Source organism: Mirounga leonina, unplaced genomic scaffold (assembly GCF_011800145.1).
Source record: "Mirounga leonina isolate KUSES-001 unplaced genomic scaffold, KU_Mleo_1.0 Mir_151, whole genome shotgun sequence".
In the NCBI taxonomy this organism is placed as follows: domain Eukaryota; kingdom Metazoa; phylum Chordata; class Mammalia; order Carnivora; family Phocidae; genus Mirounga; species Mirounga leonina.
Window position 1 is genome coordinate 60,125,788 of NW_023270377.1, and position 21,513 is coordinate 60,147,300.

The 21,513-nt window shown below is 39.3% G+C and overlaps 1 protein-coding gene across 1 annotated transcript in view; it reads right to left on the bottom strand.

The window, feature by feature from the left end:
- Positions 1 to 8,672: 8,672 nt before the first annotated feature.
- The window catches only part of ERICH2 (glutamate rich 2), a 37,040-nt gene continuing 24,199 nt past the window's right edge, over positions 8,673 to 21,513 (bottom strand). The window contains exons 9-11 of the mRNA XM_035008357.1: positions 15,609 to 15,666; positions 9,514 to 9,585; positions 8,673 to 8,863 (exon numbers count right to left, since the gene is read on the bottom strand). Coding sequence (XP_034864248.1) covers positions 8,742 to 8,863; positions 9,514 to 9,585; positions 15,609 to 15,666 — 252 coding nt within the window. The 3' untranslated portion in view covers positions 8,673 to 8,741. The remainder of the gene's footprint in view (positions 8,864 to 9,513; positions 9,586 to 15,608; positions 15,667 to 21,513) is intronic.

A 21,513-nucleotide genomic window follows, 5' to 3' on the forward strand; every position in this document is an offset into this window, starting at 1 on the left:
TTAAAAAACACTAACCATCATCTGAGCTTTCAGTGAGTCATGATCTTTTTGTTGGTGGAGCTTCCTGCCTAGATGTTGATGGCTGCTAACTAATAAGGGCTGTGGTTGGTGAAGGTTTGCAATTTCTTAAAATAAATTTCTTTTTATTTTTATTTCTTTTTTATTTTTTTAAAAGATTTTATTTATTTATTTGAAAGAGAGAGACAAAGTGAGAGAAGGAACACAAGCAGGGGGGGTGAGACAGGGAGAAGCAGGCCTCCTGCTGAGCAGGGAGCCCGATGCGAAACCAGGACCCTGGGATCATGACCCAAGATGAAGGCAGACACCCAACGACTGAGCCAACCAGGCACCCTTAAAATAAATTTCTTAAAATAAAACAACAAGGAAGTTTGCCTCATTGATTGATTCTTCCTTTCATGAATGACTTCTCTGTAGCATGCAATGTTGTTCAATAGCATTTTACCCAAAGCAGAACTTCTTTCAAAATTGGAGTCAATCTATCAAGCCCTGCTACTGCTTTATCAACTAAGTTTATGTAATATTCTAAATCCTTGTTTGTCATTTGAACAATCTTCACATCGTCTTCACCAGGAATAGATACCATCTCAAGAGTCCACTTTCGTTGCTCATCCATAAGAAGCAACTTCTCAGGGGCGCCTGGGTGGCTCAGTCAGTTAAGCGTCTGCCTTTGGCTCAGGTCATGATCCCAGGGTCCTGGGATCAAGCCCCATGTCAGGCTTCCTGCTCAGTGGGGAGTCTGCTTCTCCCTCTTCCTCTGGCCTTCCTCCCTGCTTGTGCTCTCAATCTTTTTCTCTCAAATAAATACATAAATAATCTTAAAAAAAAAAAGCAACTCCTTATCAGTTCAAGTTTTATCATGAAATTGCAGCAATACAGTCACATTTTTAGGCTTCACTTCTAGTCCTCTTGCTTTTTCCACCACATCTGCAATTACTTCCTCCACTGAGTCTCGAAACCCTTAAAGTCATCCATGAGGCTTGGAATCAACTTCTTTCAAACTCCTGTTAGATATTTTTACTTCTTTTCATGAATCACCCACATTCTTAATGACATCTACAATGGTGAATACTTTACAGAAGGTTTTCAATTTACTTTGCCTATATCTATCAGAGGAATCACTATCACTGGCAACTATAGTCTACAAAATGTATTTCTTATACAATAAAGACTTGAAAGTTAAAGTTCCTCTTTGATCCTTGGGCTGCAAAATAGATGTGTTAGTAGGCATGAAAACAACATTAATCTCATTATACAGCTCCATCAGAGCTCTTGGGTAACCAGTCAATGAACAGTAATATTTTGAAAGGATTTTTTTCTGAGCAGTGGGTCTCAACAGTAGGCTTAAAATATTCAGTATGCCATATTGTAAGCAGATGTGCTGTCATTCAGGCTTTGTTGTTCCATTTATAGAGCATATAGGCAGAGTAGATTTAGTATAATTCTTTTTTTTTTATTTTTTTTATTTTTTTTTATTCTTATGTTAATCCCCATACATTACATCATTAGTTTTAGATGTAGTGTTCCATGATTCATTGTGCATAACACCCAGTGCTCCATGCAGAATGTGCCCTCCTCAATACCCACCACCAGGCTAACCCATCCTCCCACCCCCCTCCCTTCTAGAACCCTGTTTGTTTTTCAGAGTCCATCGTCTCTCATGGTTCGTCTACCCCTCCGATTTCCCCCGCTTCATTCTTCCCCTCCCGCTACCACCTTCTTTTTTTTTTTTTCTTAATATATATTGCATTATTTGTTTCAGAGGTACAGATCTGAGATTCAACAGTCTTGCACAATTCACAGCGCTTACCAGAGCACATACCCTCCCCAGTGTCTATCACCCAGTCACCCCATCCCTCCCACCCCACCCCCCTAAAGAAGATGTGGTATATATATACAATGGAATATTATGCAGCCATCAAAAGGAATGAGATCTTGCCATTTGCAACGACGTGGATGGAACTGGAGGGTATTATGTTGAGTGAAATAAGTCAAACAGAGAAAGACATGTATCATATGATCTCACTGATATGAGGAATTCTTAATTGCAGTATAATTCTTAAAGGCCCTTATTTTTTTCCCAAGTTTTTATTTAAATTCCTGTTAATTAACATACAGTATAATATTAGTGATTCAACACTTACATACATTACCAGTGCTCATCACAAGTGCACTCCTTAATCCCCATCACCTATTTGACCCATCCCCCCACCTACCTTCCTTTTGATAACCATCGGTTTGTTCTCTGTCATTAAGAGTCTGTTCTTGGGCGCCTGGGTGGCTCAGTTGGTTAAGCAACTGCCTTCGGCTCAGGTCATGATCCTGGAGTCCCGGGATCGAGTCCCGCATCGAGCTCCCTGCTCAGCAGGGAGTCTGCTTCTCCCGCTGACCCTCCTCCCTCTCATGCTCTGTCTCTCATTCTCTCTCTCTCTCAAAAAAAGAGTCTGTTCTTGGTTTTCCTCTCGTTATTTCCCCCATGTTCATTTGTGTTTTTTTCTTAAGTTCCACATATGAGTGAAATTATATGGTGTTTGTCTTTCTCTGACTTATTTTGCATAGCATAATACTCTCTAGCTCCACCCACATCATTGCAAATGGCAAGATTTCATTCTTTTTGATGGCTGAGTAATATTCCTGTGTGTGTGTGTGTGTGTGTATACATCTTCTTTATCCACTCATCAGCCATGGACATTTGGATTCTTTCCATAATTTGACTATTGTTGATAATGCTGCCATAAACATAGGTGTACAAGTATCCCTTTGAGTTATTATTTTTGTATCCTTTGGGTAAATATTTATAGTATAATTGCTGGGTTGTAGGGTAGTTCTATTTTTAACTTTCTGAGGCAACTCCATACTGTTTTCTAGAATGGCTACATCAGTTTGCATTCCCACCAACAGTGTAAGAGGGCTCCCCTTTATCTGCATCCTCGCCAACTGAGGGCCCTTAGGTTTTCAGAATGGCAAATGAGCATTGGCTTCAACTTCAAGCCACCAGCTTCATTAGCCCCTGACAAATGAGTCAGCCTGTTATTTGAAGTCAGGCATTGACTTCTCTCTGGCTATGAAAGTCCTAGATAGCATCTTCTTCTTAAAGAAGGCTGTTTTGTCTATTGAAAATCTATTGTTTAGGGTAGCCATCTTCATTCATTATCTTAGCCAGATCTTCCGGTTAACTTACCACAGCTTCTACATCAGTACTTGCTGCTTCATTTTGCACTTCTATGCTGTGGAGAAGGCTTCTTTCCTTAAACCTCAGGAACAAACCTCTGCTAGCTTCCAACTTTTCTTCTGAAGCCTCCTCACCTCTCTCAGCCTTCAGAGAATTGAAGAAAGTTAGGGCCTTGCTCTGGATTAGGCTTTGACTCAGGGGAATGTTGTGGCTGGTTTGATTTTCTATCCAGACCGCTAAAACCTTCTCATATCAGCAGTAAGGCTGTTGCACTTTCTTATCATTTTTATGTTCACTGGAGTAGCACTTTCAATTTCCTTAAGAACTTTTCCTTTGTATTCACAACTTGGCCTAACTGGTGCATGAGGCTTAGCTTTCAGCCTATCTCAGCTTTCAACATGCCTCCCTCAGTAAGCTTAATCATTTCTAGCTTTTGATTTAAAGTGAGAGATATGTGACTATTCTTTTCACTTGAACACTTAGAGGCCACTGTAGGGTTATTAACTGGTTTCGTTTCAACATTATTGTGTCTCAGGGAATAGGGGGCCTGAGGACAGGGAGAGAGGGAGAGAGAGAGAGTGAGAGAGAGAGAGAGAGAGAAGGGTAGGTTGGTAGAGGAGTCAGCACACACACATTTATCAATTAAGTTTGCTGTCTTCTATGGGCATAGCTCATGGCACCAGAAAATAATTACAATAGTGACACCAAATCACATGCAGATCACCATAACAGATCACCATAACAAATATAATAATAATGAAAAAGTTTTAATATTGTGAGAATTACCAAAATGGCACCAAGAGACTTGTTCAATGCAGGGTTGCCACAAACCTACGATTTGTAAAAAAATGCAGTATCTGCAGAGTGCAATAAAGCAAAGCACAATAAAATGAGGTATGCCTGTATTTCTATTTTACACACACTGTGAACTGGCACAAGGGTCCACCAATTCCCCTTCCTTGGCTTTGAGTGGCCATGACCCCTTGGAGACCTGAGGGTAACCTTAAGAGCCCAGTTTGGCTTACAGTCTTGAGGATGTTATCGGTCATCATGTTTGCTATGCTGTGACATGGACATTAGGAAGGGCTCTCTTGACTATAAGTAATAGAAAATCTGAAACAAATAGGCTTGAATGGTAAGAAAATATATTGTCTTACATAGGATATTCAGAGATAGGGCAGGTATGAAACCAGAGTTAGCCCCATTATAACTCATAACCCATGGCAGCTGGTGAGTTTATTAGGAAAGCCAATCAGAGAGACCTTTCCCTTCTTAGTCTGGCCTTGGCAGCCTTATCCTACCCCTACTGTGAACTCTCAGTACCTCATGACATTGGACACTTGCCCAGAACCCCAAAACATTTCCAATAGATCTAGGCTTTCCTTCACATCTGGCACTATGAGTTATGATCAAGCATTCACTCTTATTGAACATCAGTATTTTAGGCAAATATCAAAATTACAGATATCTTACAGGTCAACCAGGGTAAAGTTAAAGGGAAAAACCACACCGCAATGAAAGGGAATGCAGGTTGTCACCTTGTTTAATATATAAAGAACTGTAGGATAACTGAAGGCTTTATAAAGACCAATACTGGGGAACAAAGGAGAGGCATCTCTGATTCCACGCTTGGACTGCTGGGGCAGTGGTCCAAACAGAACCAACCACCACAAACCAAGGTTATGTTACATGCATTTTCTGAGGTATTAGATAGGCTTTACTTGACAAATCATCTCCCTTTCTTCAATCTGTTTCTCTCTACTGACCTTTTAGGGAGGAAAGCACAGGGGTGAAGGGTAGGGTAGCATTAGATTAAAATACCTGGATTTGGAATACCTGGCACTCTCCCTTTCCAACCTGGGCCCAGCAGAATGGCTCTCTCACAAAGAAGAGCAGTGAGTAGGGCCACTCTGTCACCAGTGAGCTAGTGACCAGACCAGAGAACACACCATCAACATTCACAAGTGCATCATCCATGGAATAGGCTTTAAGAGGTATGCTCCTCAGGCACTCACAGAGATCTGAAAATTTGCCATGAAAGAGATGGGAACTCCAGATGTGCTCATTGACACCAGGCTCAACAAAGCTGTCTGGGCCAAAGAAAATAGGGAATGCCCCATAAAGGAATATACTGTGTTCACGTGCAGTCATCCAGAAAATGGAATGAGGACGAAGATTTGCCAAATAAACTCTATATACGTCACTTAGGTACCTATCACCACTTTCAAAAACCTAGTCAGTCAGTGTGGATAAGAAATGACCAGATGGTCAAATAGTTATGAAACCCTAACACACACACACCAAAAAAAGAGACCTAGATTTGAATCTGCTAATTCCCAGGTGTGTGATCTTTAGAAAGATACTCTCAATTTCTCTAGGCCTCAGTTACTTCAAATGTAAATGGGAGATAATAATGCCCACCCTGTACTGATGTTATAAAGATGAAAAACATTAACATACGGCATGCTTAGTACATCCCACAATATGCACAACGCATGACAGCTAATCAGTACATATAATCATCCTTCCTACTAAACCTGCTCACCTTAAACACTTAAAAAAATTATATTCCTTTTCCCTGTCTTCCAACGCTTCATCTTCTCCTTTATATCAAACTCCTTGCTTTCCTTTTCAACTCCAGTGCACTCAAACTCACTGAAATATGGCTCTCCCCCACCCCACTCGACTGACCCTGCTCTCCCTAATGTCACCAACCACCTCTTTGTTGCTATCCAACACCTTTTTTCGTTTTTACCTTACTTGTCCTCTTTACAATGTTTGGCCAAGCAGATCTTTCCGGGCCTAGAAGCTTTCCTGCATTTCTGTGGTAGTATTCATTATTAGGTAGGATGTTTTGAGCAGCAAAAAAAAAAAAAAAAAACAACCCTCAATCCAAACCATTTTAAATAATAAGAATGCTATCTCACATAATAATAAGCACAAACAGAGGGCTGGCTTCCAGAGCAGTTAACTGCGTGGCTGAACATCACCAGAAATCTAGGTTCTTTTTGCTCTGCCATCCACAGCATTAGCTTCATCCTAAGATTCAGTCCCCTCATCATCATAAAATGGCTGCCAGCAGTAAGAAGGGCAGCATCCTTCCTGGTTCTTAACCAGAAGGATGGAGGAATCTCTCCTTCCAATCATGAAATAAAGTCCTTGGTCTGGTTGGGCCAATGTAGGTCACATGACCTCCTTTGGAACAGTAACAGTCACCAAAGAAATGCCATGTACTGATTGGCTGAGGGTACCTTTCTTGAGTCCCATGGCTATGTGTGTGCAGAGTGAATATCCTAACAGAATCAGAGCTCTCTTAGCAAAGATGCAGGGAGGGATAGATGCTGAGTGGGCAACCAATAGCACCCACTATATTCACTTTCTTGATTTTCCTGCTGGCTGTTCTTCTGTCTCTTTGTGCACTTCTCTTTCTTAGACTACCACTTAAATGTTTATCATTTAAGATAATTTTATTTTCAGTCCTCTTCTATACAGACTATACTTTCTCTGTGAGCCATCACTTCCTTATCTTTGATTACTATCTCTAATCAAAGAGATACTTCTGTTATGTGTTATCTAATTGAGTCTAAACTGATGAGTCCTAATTAAGGCATCTATTTCCAACCAAAGTGTTTCTTCCAAGCTCCATACCATGAATTCGAAAATATAAATACTTACCCAATACTTCCCCCCACTCTCAATGATGTGTATGTATGTCCTAATCCCCAGAACCCATAAGTATGTGAGGTTACATGGGCAAAGAGCAATTAAGATTACAGATTCAATTAAAGTTGCTAATCAGCTGACTCTAAAATAGGGAAGATTATAGATTATCCTGGATTATTCAGACATAAGTGTCTTTAAAAATGGAAGAAGATAGGGCACCTGGGTGGCTCAGTCATTAAGCGTCTGCCTTCGGCTCAAGTCATGATCCCAGGGTCCTGGGATCGAACCCCGCATTGGGCTCCCGTGCTCTGCGGGAAGCCTGCTTCTCCTTCCCCCACTCCCCTGCTTGTGTTCCCTCTCTCGCTCTCTGCCAAATAAATAAAATCTTTAAAAAAATAAAAAACAAAATAAAAATGGAAGATGGGGTGCCTGGGTGGCTCAGTTGGCCTAGCATCTCACTCATGATTTCAGCTCAGGTTATGATCTCAGGGTCATGATTTCAGAGTCATGAGATCAAGCCCCATGTTGAGCCCCTAGTCTGGCTTTCCACTTAGCAGTGAGTCTGCTTCTCTCCCTCTGCCACTCCCCCATAAATCTTTTTTTTTTTTAAGATTTTATTTATTTATTTGAGAGAGAAACAGAGAGAGCACGAGCAGGAGGGCAGAGGGAGAGGGACAAGCAGTCTCCCCACTGAGTGTGGAGCCAGATGTGGGGTTCGATCCCAGGACCCTGAGACCATGACCTGAGCTGAAGGCAGATGCCTAACCAACCGAGCCACACAGGGGCCCCCAAATAAATCTTTAAAAGTGGAAGGAGGAGATAGGGTGTTGAGAGTTTAGCTAAACTATTCCATATTATTGCTGCCTTGGCATCCATTTTGTGTGCCTAAACACACTAGCCTCTCAAGCTCATGAGATAACCACCCATAGATAATAGCCTACAGAATCACAAGTGTAAACTGATATGACTTCCCCAATGCCCCTGGTGATAAACAATCTCTTCTGCCTCCCAACTGCTTCCCCTGTGCACCCCTTAGATAAGACCCCCACTGAGCTTACCAAAACCCTGAACTTTTTGGTTTGAACTGGCCAATCCAGCCTTAGCCTGGGAACCCCAAAAGCACCCACTCATGGCCCTAATAAAGGCATGCCCCAGGTCCTGCTTTCCACTTTCTGTCTGCGCCTTGACCTCCCTATGTGGCCCCTCTGATGCATGCCATGTACCTTCCCCAGGAACTGTAATAAACTTCTCTATTTTACTTTCCCTTGTGGTCTTTGTGGAAGCATCACTTGCCATCTGACACACCAGGGGTCTCCTTAACAAATGTTAATTTAACAAACATCACAACACAGGGGAGAGAGGATTAGAGAGATGGCAACATGAGAACGTCTCAGCCAGATGTTGCTGGTTTTGAAGATGCAGGAAGGGGCCATGAGCCAAGGACTGTGCATAAGCTCTAGAAGTTGGAAAAAGCAAGGAAAGAGATTTTCTCCTAGAGCCTCCAGAAAGAGTGCAGGCTGACACCCTGATTTTGGCTGAGTGACACTCATTTTGGTCTTCTGACCTCCAGAACTGTAAGATAATAAATTTGTGTTGTTTTAAGCTGAACCTCATGGTTTGTTGGATTAAATAAACTAATATGTGCAGAACAGTACCTGGCACACAGTTGGTGCTATGTAAGTATTTTCCATTATTAATTTCCTCTCTGAGTAACTCACATAGAGGTAAGACCTAAATATTAAGAAGGAGCTCAAACCAATATGGATAAACTATAAGAACTGTGTGACAAATAAAGAACAATCAGATTAAAATGCAGCATTGTTCTTTATATTTCCATGGTATACAGTAATGAAAATACATGAAGATTGAAGCATAGCAGCAACTTTCATCACCCGTCTTCACATTCATCAGAGCTTTCTTCACTTAGCTCCTCACTGCTTTCTCCTTCACTCTCACCACTACTATCTTCTTCACTATCTTCATCATCTTCCTCAAGATTTTGGGGTTTCTCTGCCATGGAAAGGAAGAGAATTGCTTAAAATGTTCTTGATATTTCTACTCTTTGAAAAATCGTAACTCTCCTTGCTTCCCCCTCCACTAAGAAATACCCACCTTTGGAACATGAGAACTGAGCCAAACTTTGCTGACTGTATGTAGGATTCAAAGTAGTAGTACAAAGAAGACTATATTCTTACTGGTATAAAGATGTTTATGGACTTAGAGTAAATTTAAAACATAGGTCTATAAAAAAATATATATATATATTTTACTATTGTTACCATAATTCTTAGTTAAATAGGAGTGAGATGCAGCGTAATTTAGAGGGTACTGGTTTTCCTTGGAATTGTGGGATAGCTCCTCTAACATGTGTGGCAATGAGCATGTTCTGTGCCCTGTGAAGACTCTGTCAGTGCCCGATGCCTGGTGTCCAGGAACCTGCTTCACTTGGGCAGTTCCACAACCCCACGGAGAAAAGGGAGTCACCTTGACCACCCATAAAGACCAAGCTGGTTTCATTAAACCATCCAAAGACAACCAGTTAGCCTTTTCTTAACCACTTCCTAAGGGTGTACTTCACCAATCTCCTGGGATAATGGGTTTTTAAATAGTGACTGCTCATAGTTCTATGAGAAAGAAGGAATTTCAATTTTTAAATTTACCCATCAGCAACATTTCTTCAAGAAGTAAGAAAAACTCCTTGGCCTCAGGATTTTCTGGTTCATAGATTAGGACTGAAAATAGACAACAGAAGGTTTGTTACTAACAAAGTGTTTCAGCAAACAGGTTCCTCAGAATAAGACTGGAGTTGTCAGAGTAAGTGAAAATGCACAAAGCAATAAATACCAACAATTATTCCACAGGAATACCCAAGTGCAAATAGAGAAAATGCTCTACTTATCATAGGTGCACTGTAAGAGAAATAATTCTCATTATATTTTCTACATCCTGTCTAAAGAATGCAATCTCCATCACTATGAGGCTTTCCCCACAGGCCTTGTAGCCAAAGTGTTTTTTGACTAAAACCAAACAAAGGACATATCCTGCAAAATGTGGAGGCTTCGCTAATGAGAAGACTGTGCACCTTGAGGAGTATTCATAATTCTGCTTTATCCGTTTAATGTTGTGACTCCCATGTAATATCTTGATGGCCCCCAGGGGGCACTGAAACATCAAGTGTGCCGTTCACCTGACTAAGAGTAAGACAAATAGTTGTGGATGGTTCAACTAGGCTCCGGGGCTTATAGGACATCATCCCATATGGCTTTCCTCCTGACACACCAAACCAGTGTCTTTCTTTCCTAATCTACCTACATAACAATTTACTATCGATCTGGGTTAGCATGACTGTGCACCTGCTCGGAAGCTGCTTTTAAGGATCCTATAGGTATTTAGACACCTTTTAAGGTTTCTAATAAAAGTATCTTTTAATTCATTTTAAGTGGGACTCAAATATGCTTATCATTAGCAGTCTAAATCTTTCTCCAAGCCTCTTCTTAGAGCAGTTTCTCTAACTCGCCCCTTGAGATACTAGGTTCTTAAGATGTTAATACATATTTGGGAAACTAGGTCAAATGAGGTTAATCAGGGAAAGTTTACAATAGGAGCAACTGCAGGATTTTACAGAACCACTAATATGCTCACAACTATTATGAATCTTATAGAGTGGAGAATGTGGTTTCCCCAACTTATTATTCCCATGGAATACTTTTTGATGTAACACTCAGTAAGAAATCTTAAATACAGTTTAGAAAATTTCATGTTGGAATTAGGATTATTCCATGGGACTGGAGTATAGAATCTGCTACGCTTATGGTTTAACAAAAACCACTGGCAAATGTCAATTTTCAAAGTGAGGGAAAGGTATGTACCTGCTTTGAAACTTAGCCCAGAAATATGTATTCTAGGTGATGAATACAAAATTCTCCTTACTCTTTCACAGGCTAGTAGGGTTTGTAAAAGGGTAAGAAAAGTCTCTAGCACACTCAGTTAGGGTCTGGGAGTTGTTCCCAACCTGAGCCCATAAGCAGATCCCAGTATGGGCCCTGAAGAAAGACTCAGATGTGAATCCTGGTTCTGCCACTATCTAGTTGGGTCTCCTTGGGGAAAATATTTAATATCTCTGCATCTCAGTTTCCTTATCTATAATAAAACTATTGGCCACATTAGGCTGTTCTGATGAATCAATGAGATCATGTAGATAAAGCACTTAATCCAGTCCTTGGTGCAAGGTGAGTTTTCCGGAAATGGTTTTGGACCTAGAGAAAGACTTGGCTCCTTCCCAAACATTCAGTGGATGTTTCCTTCTGGCTAAAGAGCTGGGGCAGGAGCCAGGGGATTCTGCTGCCTGTAGGGCTCTCAGTCCCTCATACTGGAGGCTAGTCTAGGGTAGACAGAACATTGGTCTTTTTCACTGTTGCATGCCTAGGAGAGTGCCTGACACAGAGCTGGAGCCCTCAAAACATTAAAAAATGGGATAAGTGAATAGTAGAAAGCAGTCCTTTTATGCCTAGATAAAATTATACTGTAGGTTAATAGGAAAAAGTGATTTATTTTACCCAAAAAAAGAAAGATGGGATGCCTGGGTGGCTCAGTCGGTTAAGCGTCTGCCTTCAGCTCAGGTCATGATCCCAGAGTCCTGGGATCGGTTCCCACATCGGGCTCCTTGCTCAGAGGGGAGCCTGCTTCTCCCTCCGCCTGCCACTCCCTCTGCTTGTGCGCTTTCTGACAAATAAACAAATAAAATCTTAAAAAAAAAAAAAAAGGAAGGAAGGAAGGAAACTTTATTGTAACTATCCTTTCTGAAGATATATCCATCTGTATTTTGTTAGACCAAAGTGATGAGAAACATTTTGGTTTTGCGACCATTATTTTTAAACACTTAAAATTATAATTGATGAAGTAGGTCTTCCAGGCCTAAATGTTTCTTTGGTGTAAAATGTTGGGCTGCCTGTGAGCAGCACTGCTGTGCTCTGAGGAGAGTGAGCTGCAGGTTCCCTTCTTACAGGTAAAGAGACCAATAAACAGAAAGATTGGCACAAAATGTCATAGTCAATTATGAGCTGAACTAAGAAAAGTACCTGGAACTCTTGACTTTGTCTAATATAAAAACCACTTTTCCAGGATGCTTCCAATGCCTGGCAAGAAATGGCATACAGCTGAGATATCAGTTCTGCACAACATAGCAGGAAAACAGCTGAGGAAATACTGGGCGCATATAGAAATTGTGTGTGGAAGACAGATAAAATTCAAGCCTACACTGACAAATAAAATTTCTTGGGGGAACCCAATACAAATTTTTTTTTTAAGTCAGGACAAAGAGAAAAACCATAGGCACGTGGACTGCCAGGCGGGAAGCCCTGAAGCCCAATGGAGATATAAATGACTTGACTGTGATTGGACAGCAAGGAAACATACTAGCAACCAGCAGCTTTATTCAGAAAATGAGTTTACAAAACATTTTAGAAGGGACAAGGATGCATTATTTTATATAAACTAATAGCCTTCGATACAAAGAAAATATATTAGTTGACCACAGGAGCCATTTTAAGCCTGACTGACCCATAAAAGTACCCCCTTTCCAAGTCCCTGCCTCCTTGACCAGAAATATAAGTTTATGAATCAAATGAGGAAATGGAAATATAGTAGGATATCAGAGGCTTTCAAGCCAGACCTAGGATCTAATCCTAACTCTACCTCTTAGTAGTTGTGTGACTTTGGTGAATTAGTATTCCTTGCTAAGACTCAGTTTCCTCATCTGTAAAGTGGGGTTCCTAATATCTGCCTCATAGAATTGTTTTAAGAATTAAACAAGGTATTCAAGAATGCTCCCATTATTAGTAGGTGGTCAATACATATATATATATATATAAATATATAAACATGTAAATAATCTGTTTACATACATAAATATACAAATACATATAGAGAGAAAAGGGTAAGTGTTCTGTAGAAGAGCTAGAAGATAGAAAAAAAAAGACAAAACAGTATACTGTGAGCACTTACATGTAAAATATTTTGGGGTCCATCCTAGATGAAAAAAATTCATTTTGTCTGTTGTTTTGAATACAGAGAGGAACTTTGGGCAGTCCTCAGCCAAGTGTTTCCTATTAGCATCAAACTAGTACTTTCTCCTCCCTGAGACAGAGCACCTCCAACTCTCTGTTCTTTCTTGAACTTGTTTGACATTGCTAATCCTGGGTCTCCCTAATTTCATACGGTTGGCTGGAATCTGCCTCAGGGATAACCAATCCTATTTTGCATGCACCCAGCCTGCACTCCCATCTCTGAGCCTCTTTGCCCAAGTTTCCAGTCATTCCCCTTCCTCCTGGGAGCAGCGTTCTTTCCCAACTGGCTCCCTGGATCATAGAGCCTGTCTTAGGGCTCTCCACACGTCCTTTCCTATAGTCTAATCCTGAGTTTGAGGCACTGCTATTTGACACTGACAGAGAAGAGTGACTAGTATTTCTGGATGAGCCAGTAGGGGTAAAAACCAAACCAAACCATAGTTAATGTCAAACCCAAAATGGTTTAGAGCATGTGTGCTAGGATTCCTGCTTTCTCTCCAGCTCCCAGCATAATGTCTGGTACAGAGCTGGTGCTTGATATGTAGTTGTTGTTGTTGGAAGGAAGGAAGGAAGGAAGGGAGGGAGGGAGAGAGAGAGGGAGGGAGGGAGGGAAATGTTTTACAGGGACATAACCCCATTAGGATAGATCAGCTTGAACTTTTTCATCCCCACTGACCTGGCACTTAATGTGTGTTCACTGGTTTGAGTCAGATCAATAAGCATTTTATTGAGCACCTACTGTTTATGTAGCATACTGCAGGGCTAACAGCCAAAACTGAATGACAGATGTGGTGATGTCAGGGCATATATTTTGTAAGCTTCAGCCAGAGGCTTTCTAAAATGACCGATGGATATGGAAATATAATATATACATTTTCCCATCACTAGGCTCCAAAGAGACTCTGAGAACTGAGAGGGAAAGCTGCGGACTCACTCCCTTCCACAGCAGTCCGCAAAGAGGAAAGGTGCTGTGGGAGGCGGCAGCTTGAATTCGGGTTCTGGCTGTGCCGCTAGCCCCGCGAAGAGTGCTAAACAAGCGGCTTATCCTCTCTCTGCTTCCTTATTTACAAAAATAAGACAACTGGACACGGTGCTCTGGAAGGATTCTTTCTGATCAGAAATTGTATGTTTGTGTACCACCCCCAAATAGTTTTAACCCAAATATTTATTTGATGGCTCTAAAGGTCAAAATGCTTGAAAGGATTGCACAAGGCAAATTATTTTGGATAATAAATAAGTAGTGTAAAAGCATTCAAGAAACCCCTTTTAAAAATCAGCCAACGATTTAAGAAGTACTGTATCCACAGTGGAGAGTCTGTGTGAGGCAAGTGAGAGTAGGTCCTCACGAGCCCTATACTATATTTTCACTGAAGGACTTGCACTGTAAGACTTAGGTCTAACACTAGCTAATATTTTGAGTCCTATTATCAATAAAGTTTAATTGTAGAGTTGCCATTTTCTCTTTCAAAATAATTATGACTAATGTATTATATATATATATGATGTATATATATATAATGTAATATATATATTAGATTTTTATTTATTTATTGGATGGGGCGGTGGGGGAAGAGGGAACACAAGCAGGGGGAACAGCAGAGGGAGAAGCAGGCTCTCCGCTGAGCAAGGAGCCCAACCCGGGGCTCGATTCCAGGGCCCTGGGTTCATGACCTGAGCCAAAGGCAGACGCTTAACCGACTGTCACTAGATAGTTTAAACAGCAGATTGAACACAGCAGAAGATAGGATAGGTTAACTCAAAAACAGGTAGGTGAATAGAAAAATTCCAAAATGAAGGATAGAAATAAAAAGAAATGGAAAAACAAGAGCTGAGTATAAGATACATCAGCCAAATCACTAAAAATCAAAGAAAAAGAAAAATATGGTAGATCAGATCATTCCTCTACTCAAAAGCATCCAATGATTTCCCACCTTGCTCAGAGAAAAAGCCAAAGTCCTTAAATTGTGAAAAGGTACTATGCAATCTACAGAACCCCCAAACCATAACCTCTCTGACCTCAACCCCTGTCACACTTCCCCTTGCATATTCTACTCTGGTTACATTGTCCTCCTTGCTGTTCCTCCTCAGGCACACTCACATCTTGGCACATTTGCTATGAACCCTGCCTTCCTGGACCATCCTATTCAAAACTGCTTTGCCTCTTTCTAGTACTTTCTCTTCCTTCTTCCCTACTTTATTTTTCTCCACAGCACCTATCATTTATGACACGCTAATTATATATGAATTTGTTATCTGCTGGATACTAGATATAAACGTGGGATTATCTGTCTTATTGACTGCTGTATTTCCAGTGCCTAAACCAGTGCCTGGCACATGTAGGCACTCAAATGTTGTGAAATAAATGCATGTTAAGTAAGGTTTGCTGCACTCCCTCACACTTCTTTGAAACTAAAGGCATAAAGTTACTAACCCATTATCTATAAGGTAAAGATTTTGACTTATTTTCCAGTGGTGATTAGTTTTTGTTAGTTTATCCCACTCAAAGTTATTCTAGAAGTCTAAATTAGTCTTTATACCAATCAACTTAACTTATTAATAAGAAAATAACTGATAACTGAGATAGTATCAGGGAATTCACTAGGCTATAATCATCAGACCATCTTACATACTATGGAATGCATTTAGAAACAAAGAAAAAATTAGAAAACAGAAAAGTATTTTGTACTTACTCATCTGACATAATTTTTTTGCCAAATGGTAGTCTTGGCCCATTTCTGCTCTCAGGAACTGGAAAATATTAAGAAATTCTTCAGATAAGTAATTTCCCCAGAGAGAATTTAAATGTCAATTATAAACTCCCTAAAAAATATTCCATTAATGTCGAACTATTTGGCTTTTAACATTTACATGTTTTTCCAGGAGTGAGTCTATAATCAATCGATCTATGATTTAAGGACTTCCCATGGCAAGGCAACAGAGAACAAGTAGGACACTTCCATGTTGCTGCAGCCAGACTACGTACCTACCACTTAACAACTTGAGAATAAATAGGTTGATTCAACTGGCGGAGATAGTAAAGACATTAATCACCTTAATATCCCTTTGGTTCAGACACTTTTATTTGTAAGCTTCATCCATGATTACATGACAATATTAAGTTTAAAAAAATGTAGATTTACAATGATGTATATTTAATATTTTCCAGCTCTTATACCATCCAGTTTTTGTTTTACTATTTTATTCTATTTTTGTTGTTACAAAGTAGTACATATTTTTGTATGTAGGAAATTTAAAAGCTAAATAAACACATTCTGTCCCCAATTAAAAAGCATTTATATTTCTACCATCCAGAGATGTTTATTTTTAGCATCTTCATGTGTATTGTTTTAGTGTTTTTCCATCAATGAACACATATTTCCAAAAACTAGGATTACTCAGTAACTTTTTAAAAATAAACCACATATCATGATCTCTTTCTCCCCATAAAATTAAATATTCTTGTATTTTTTACTTAGGCTACAGTTTACGAATCTCCTATTCTAACTTATTTAGACTGCTTCCATTAAAAAATAACCCTACACCTGGATGATTGTTGTTGCTTGTGTGAGATATATTCTGAACCCAGGCAGGTACACTAGGCTTACTGGGCAAGAGACAGGGGCATGGAGTATTAGAAAAGACACTTCCCACACGTTTCCAGACATGTGATACATACCCAGGTACCATTTTAAGAAGTTCTCTACCAGTTTTCTCGGTTTCTTCCATGAGTATTAGATTATTTAATTTTTCTAAAGTAAACAGAATTCTTCTGAAGATTTTTCTATAAGCCATTACTTTCACCAGAATCCCCACTTATTGCCATATTAATAAATGCTACATTAAACTCATTAAATAGAATTCTCTTATAAGAGATTTTTTTTTTTAATTTTTTTTGAAAGATTTTATTTATTTGACAGAGAGAGAGAGAGAGAGAGCAGGAACACAAGCAGGGGGAGTGGGAGAGCGAGAAGCAGGCTTCCTGCCGAGCAGGGAGCCCGATGTGGGACTCGATCCCAGGACCCTGGGATCATGACCTGAGCCAAAGGCAGACGCTTAACGACTGAGCCACCCAGGCGCCCTATAAGAGATTTTTAAAACCTCTTTTTGTCTAAGGTTAAGATCTGTCCATTTTTACTCCTATTTGTGGTTTCCTTCCATTTTAATTATGCTATCTTATGGTTTATCTATGTCATTCTTTTTTCAAATATCCTGCTCTTAAACAGATATATTAATTTGGTTTTTACTTTGAATTTTATTTCTTTTTCTTATTTACATTATGTTTATTTTGTTCTTTTTCTGGGCTCTAGCATTAATATTTAGTTCATTTGTTGTCATTCCTCCTTTAATCATCATCATCATCATCAAAGCATTTGAAACTTTGAGCTCTTTTTGAAAGTTTCAATATTTGGTGTTGTGGTTATAACTATTTTCTAAATAGTTTGTTTAGTTTTGATTTTGATTTTTAAGTCAAATGTCATCTAGAAGAGTATCTTTTAGTTTTAAGTAGTTTTAATTTGTTATTGTAGTCATTTTTGTTTTCAATGTGTAGTTTAATTGATCAGAGTCAGAGAATGTGACCAGTATAATATACAGCTATTGTTTGTTTTGAAATCTTTATGGAAAATTTAAATATACACAGACGTAGAAAAAATAGTAAGAAGTACATAGCCCCAATTCTCACCTTCAAAAATTAATATTTTGCCAATCTGATTTTATTAATATCACCACACACTCTTTTCTCCACTGCCTAGATTACTTATTATTATTATTTTGCCTAGATTATTTTAAAGCTTTTTACAGATATCATCTCATTTCACTTTAGATTAAAAACCCAATGACACTATGGCTAGTACACCTAACAAAATTAACAAGAATTTCTCAATATCAACTAAGATCTAGTCTATTTAACAAAGCATCACATTAATAATACTAGCCTCAGAAAATGACAAGGAACAGGGAATCAATAAGTGTCCTTTGCATTGACCTATTTGTGTGTGTGTGTTAACAAAAATATACATATTTCCTTTTAACAGTTCAAAATGCAGTGAAATTAAGAAATTCATGCAGTGGATATTTGGCTAAAGACTTTCATGAGAATTGCTTAAAACTTCAAAATCAAGCTAAAGTTAAATGAGAAGAGAGGCTTCAACAAATTGGTTTTAAATTATTTGTGACATTCAAAATAAAGAGTTGGGACTTTAGAGAAGATGGCAGAGTAGGAAGTCCTTACACTCACTTCATCCCACGAATACAACTAGATAACACTCATCCCTGCAAACAACAGAGATAATGACCCAAAGACTGGCCAAACAAACTCCACAACTGGATGTAGAGAAGAGGCCACATCGAAGAAAATAGGAAAGGCAAGGACTCGGTGGGAACTCAAACTCCATGGATCTGAACACTGGAGGGAGGAAGCCATGGGCATGAAGAGGGGTGAGAAACAAGACTATCACATGGGGGAGCTTGCAAGGGGAAGAGGAATCCCTATAGCATTTGACTTTGAAAATCAGAGGGGCTGAAATCGGTGAGTGCTTACAACCATCAGTACTTAAAGCCTGAAACTTTAAAAATCAGTAGGCTTGGCTCTGGGAGAGCCCAGAGGGCAATAGGAAGCTGAACCCCTACCATTAAAGAGACAGCACAGCAAAGAGCCTGCAGAGATAGGCTTGGAAACAGCAGTTTGAAAGGTGTCTGGGGCTTATGGGAGGGAGAGTTAGTTACCAAGCTCAGAGTTTGCTGAGGAACTTCTCCAGGAACAAAGGTGCTGGCAGGCTCCATTTCCCTCCCCTGCCCCTCATCAGAAATACACAACCACCTGTGGAAACCCCGAATAACCAAAGCAGTCTTGAAAAAGAAAAGCAAAGCTAGAGGTATCACAATTCCAGACTTCAAATTATATTCCAAAGCTATGGTAATCAAAACAGTATGGTACTGGCACGAAAACAGACACATAGACTAACAGAACAGAATAGAAAACCAGGAACTAAACCCACAATTATATGGTCAATTAACCTTCAACAAAGCAGGAAAGACTACCCAATGGGAAAAAGACAATCTCTTCAACAAATGGCACTGGGAAAACTGGTCAGATAAATGTAAAAGAATGAAACTGGACCACTTTCTTACACCACACACAAAAATAAACTCAAAATGGATTAAAGACCTAAATATGAGGCCTGAAACCATAAAAATCCTAGAAGAGAACACAGGCAATAATGTCTCTGACATCAGCCATAGCAACATTTTTCTAGATATGCCTCCTGAGGAAAGGGAAACAAAAGCAAAAATAAACTACTGGGACTACAACAAAATACAAAGTTTCTGCACAGCAAAGGAAGCAATCAACAAAACTAAAAGGTAACCTACTGAACGGAAGAAGATATTTGCAAATGACAAATCTGATAAAGGGTTAGTATCCAAAATGTAATAAAGAACTTATACAACTCAACACCCAAACCCCAAATAATCCAATTAAAAATGGGCAGGACATGAACACACATTTCTCCCAAGAAGACATTCAGATGACCAAGAGACACATGAAAAAATGCTCAATATCACTCATCATCCCCTGATGATGCAAATTGTAAATCAAAACTACAAATATCACTTCATACGTGTTGGAATGATAAAATAAAAAACACAAGAAACAGCAAGTATATGGAGAAAAAGGAACCCTCTTGCACTGTTGGTGAGAATGCAAACTGGTGCCGCCACTGGAAAACAGTATGGAGGTTCCTCAAAAAGTTAAAAACAGAACTACCTTATGATCCAGTAATTGCACTACTGGGTATTTGCCCCCTCCCCAATACAAAAACACTAATTCAAAGGGATACATGCACCCTTATGTTTATTGCAGCATTATTATTTTTTTTTTAAGATTTTATTTATTTATTTGAGAGAGAGAGAATGAGAGACAGAGAGCATGAGAGGGAGGAGGGTCAGAGGGAGAAGCAGACTCCCTGCCGAGCAGGGAGCCCGATGCGGGACTCGATCCCGGGACTCCAGGATCATGACCTGAGCCGAAGGCAGTCGCTTAACCAACTGAGCCACCCAGGCGCCCGCAGCATTATTTACAATAGCCAAATTATGGATGTAGCCCAAGTGTTCACTGATAGATAAATGGATAAAGAAGATGTGGTATATATATACAATGGAATATTCTGGATTAAAGAGTATACTTATCATGATAAAAAAAGAATTGCAAGATTCTAACAATGAATACATGTATACATTTTACCTAGATTCAACGCTTCTTAACATTGTGCTACATTTGCTTTATTTCTCTCTTTTGATAGATAAGATGTAGATATAGCCTACATATATATTTTTCACACAAACATTTGAAAGTAAGTTGCAGACATTGTTAAACTTCACCCGGAAATATTCAAGCATGGGTCTCCTAAGAATAAGTTTATCCTTCAATGTAACATCATATCCTTAACACATCTAAGAAAATTAACAGAATTTTCTGTTAATAATTAATATTATTACGTTAATGTTAAATGTTAATAATTAATGTTATTAATATTATTATGTTAATAATGTTAAAAATGTTAATTAATCTGTAATAAAATATTACATTTAAATTGAGACTTCCCAATTTGTCTTTAAAATGCTTTTATAGCTGGATTTTTTTTCAGTCAGGATTCCATGAAAATTCATGTTTTGATTTTAGTTGTTAACTACCTTTATTTTTTTTTAAATTCCATTACAGATAATATACAGTGTTATATTAGTTTCAGGTGCATAATATAGCGATTCAACAATTCCATACATCACCTACTGCTCATCACAAGTGCACTCCTTAATCCCCATCCCCTCTTTCACCCATACTCCCACCCACCTCCCCTCTGGTAATCATCAGTTTATTCTCTACAGTTAAGAGTTTGTTTCTTGGTTTGTGTCTAATCTTTCAAGTTTTCTATAGGTTTGAAAATTTTCAAAATAAAAAGTTGAGGGGCACCTGCGTGGCTGAGTCAGTTAAGGGTCCATCTCTTGATTTCAATTCAGGTCATGAACTTATGGGTCATGAAATCAAGCCCTGCACCAGGCTCGAAGATCAGCAGGGAGCCTGCTTGAGATTCTCTCTCTCTGCCTCAGCACCCCCCTCAAATAAATAAATCTTTTTTTTTTTTTTAAGATTTTATTTATTTATTTGACAGAGCGAGACAGTGGGGGAGGGAACACAAGCGGGGGGTGGGGTGGGAGAGGCAGAAGCAGGCTTCCCACCAAGCAGGGAGCCCGATGTGGGGCTCGATCCCAGAACCCTGGGATCATGACCTGAGCCGAAGGCAGGCACTTAACAACTAAGCCACCCAGGGGCCCCTCAAATAAATAAATCTTAAAAAAATTAAAAAATTATAAGTTGAGAAATTAAAAAGGGATGCATTCTGAAAACAGAAGAGCTTAAGCACAGGTATAGCTAAGATATGAAAATAAGCAATCTCATATTGTCTGAATATTTATCTGAAAATGAAGTCATGGATTACTTTTATAATTAAATGTCAAAAAACAAATAGAAAAGAAATAAAAGGAACAAACTCCAAAGAGTTTGGTTATGGCAAATAGGGTCTTTGAATGCTCTATGATTCA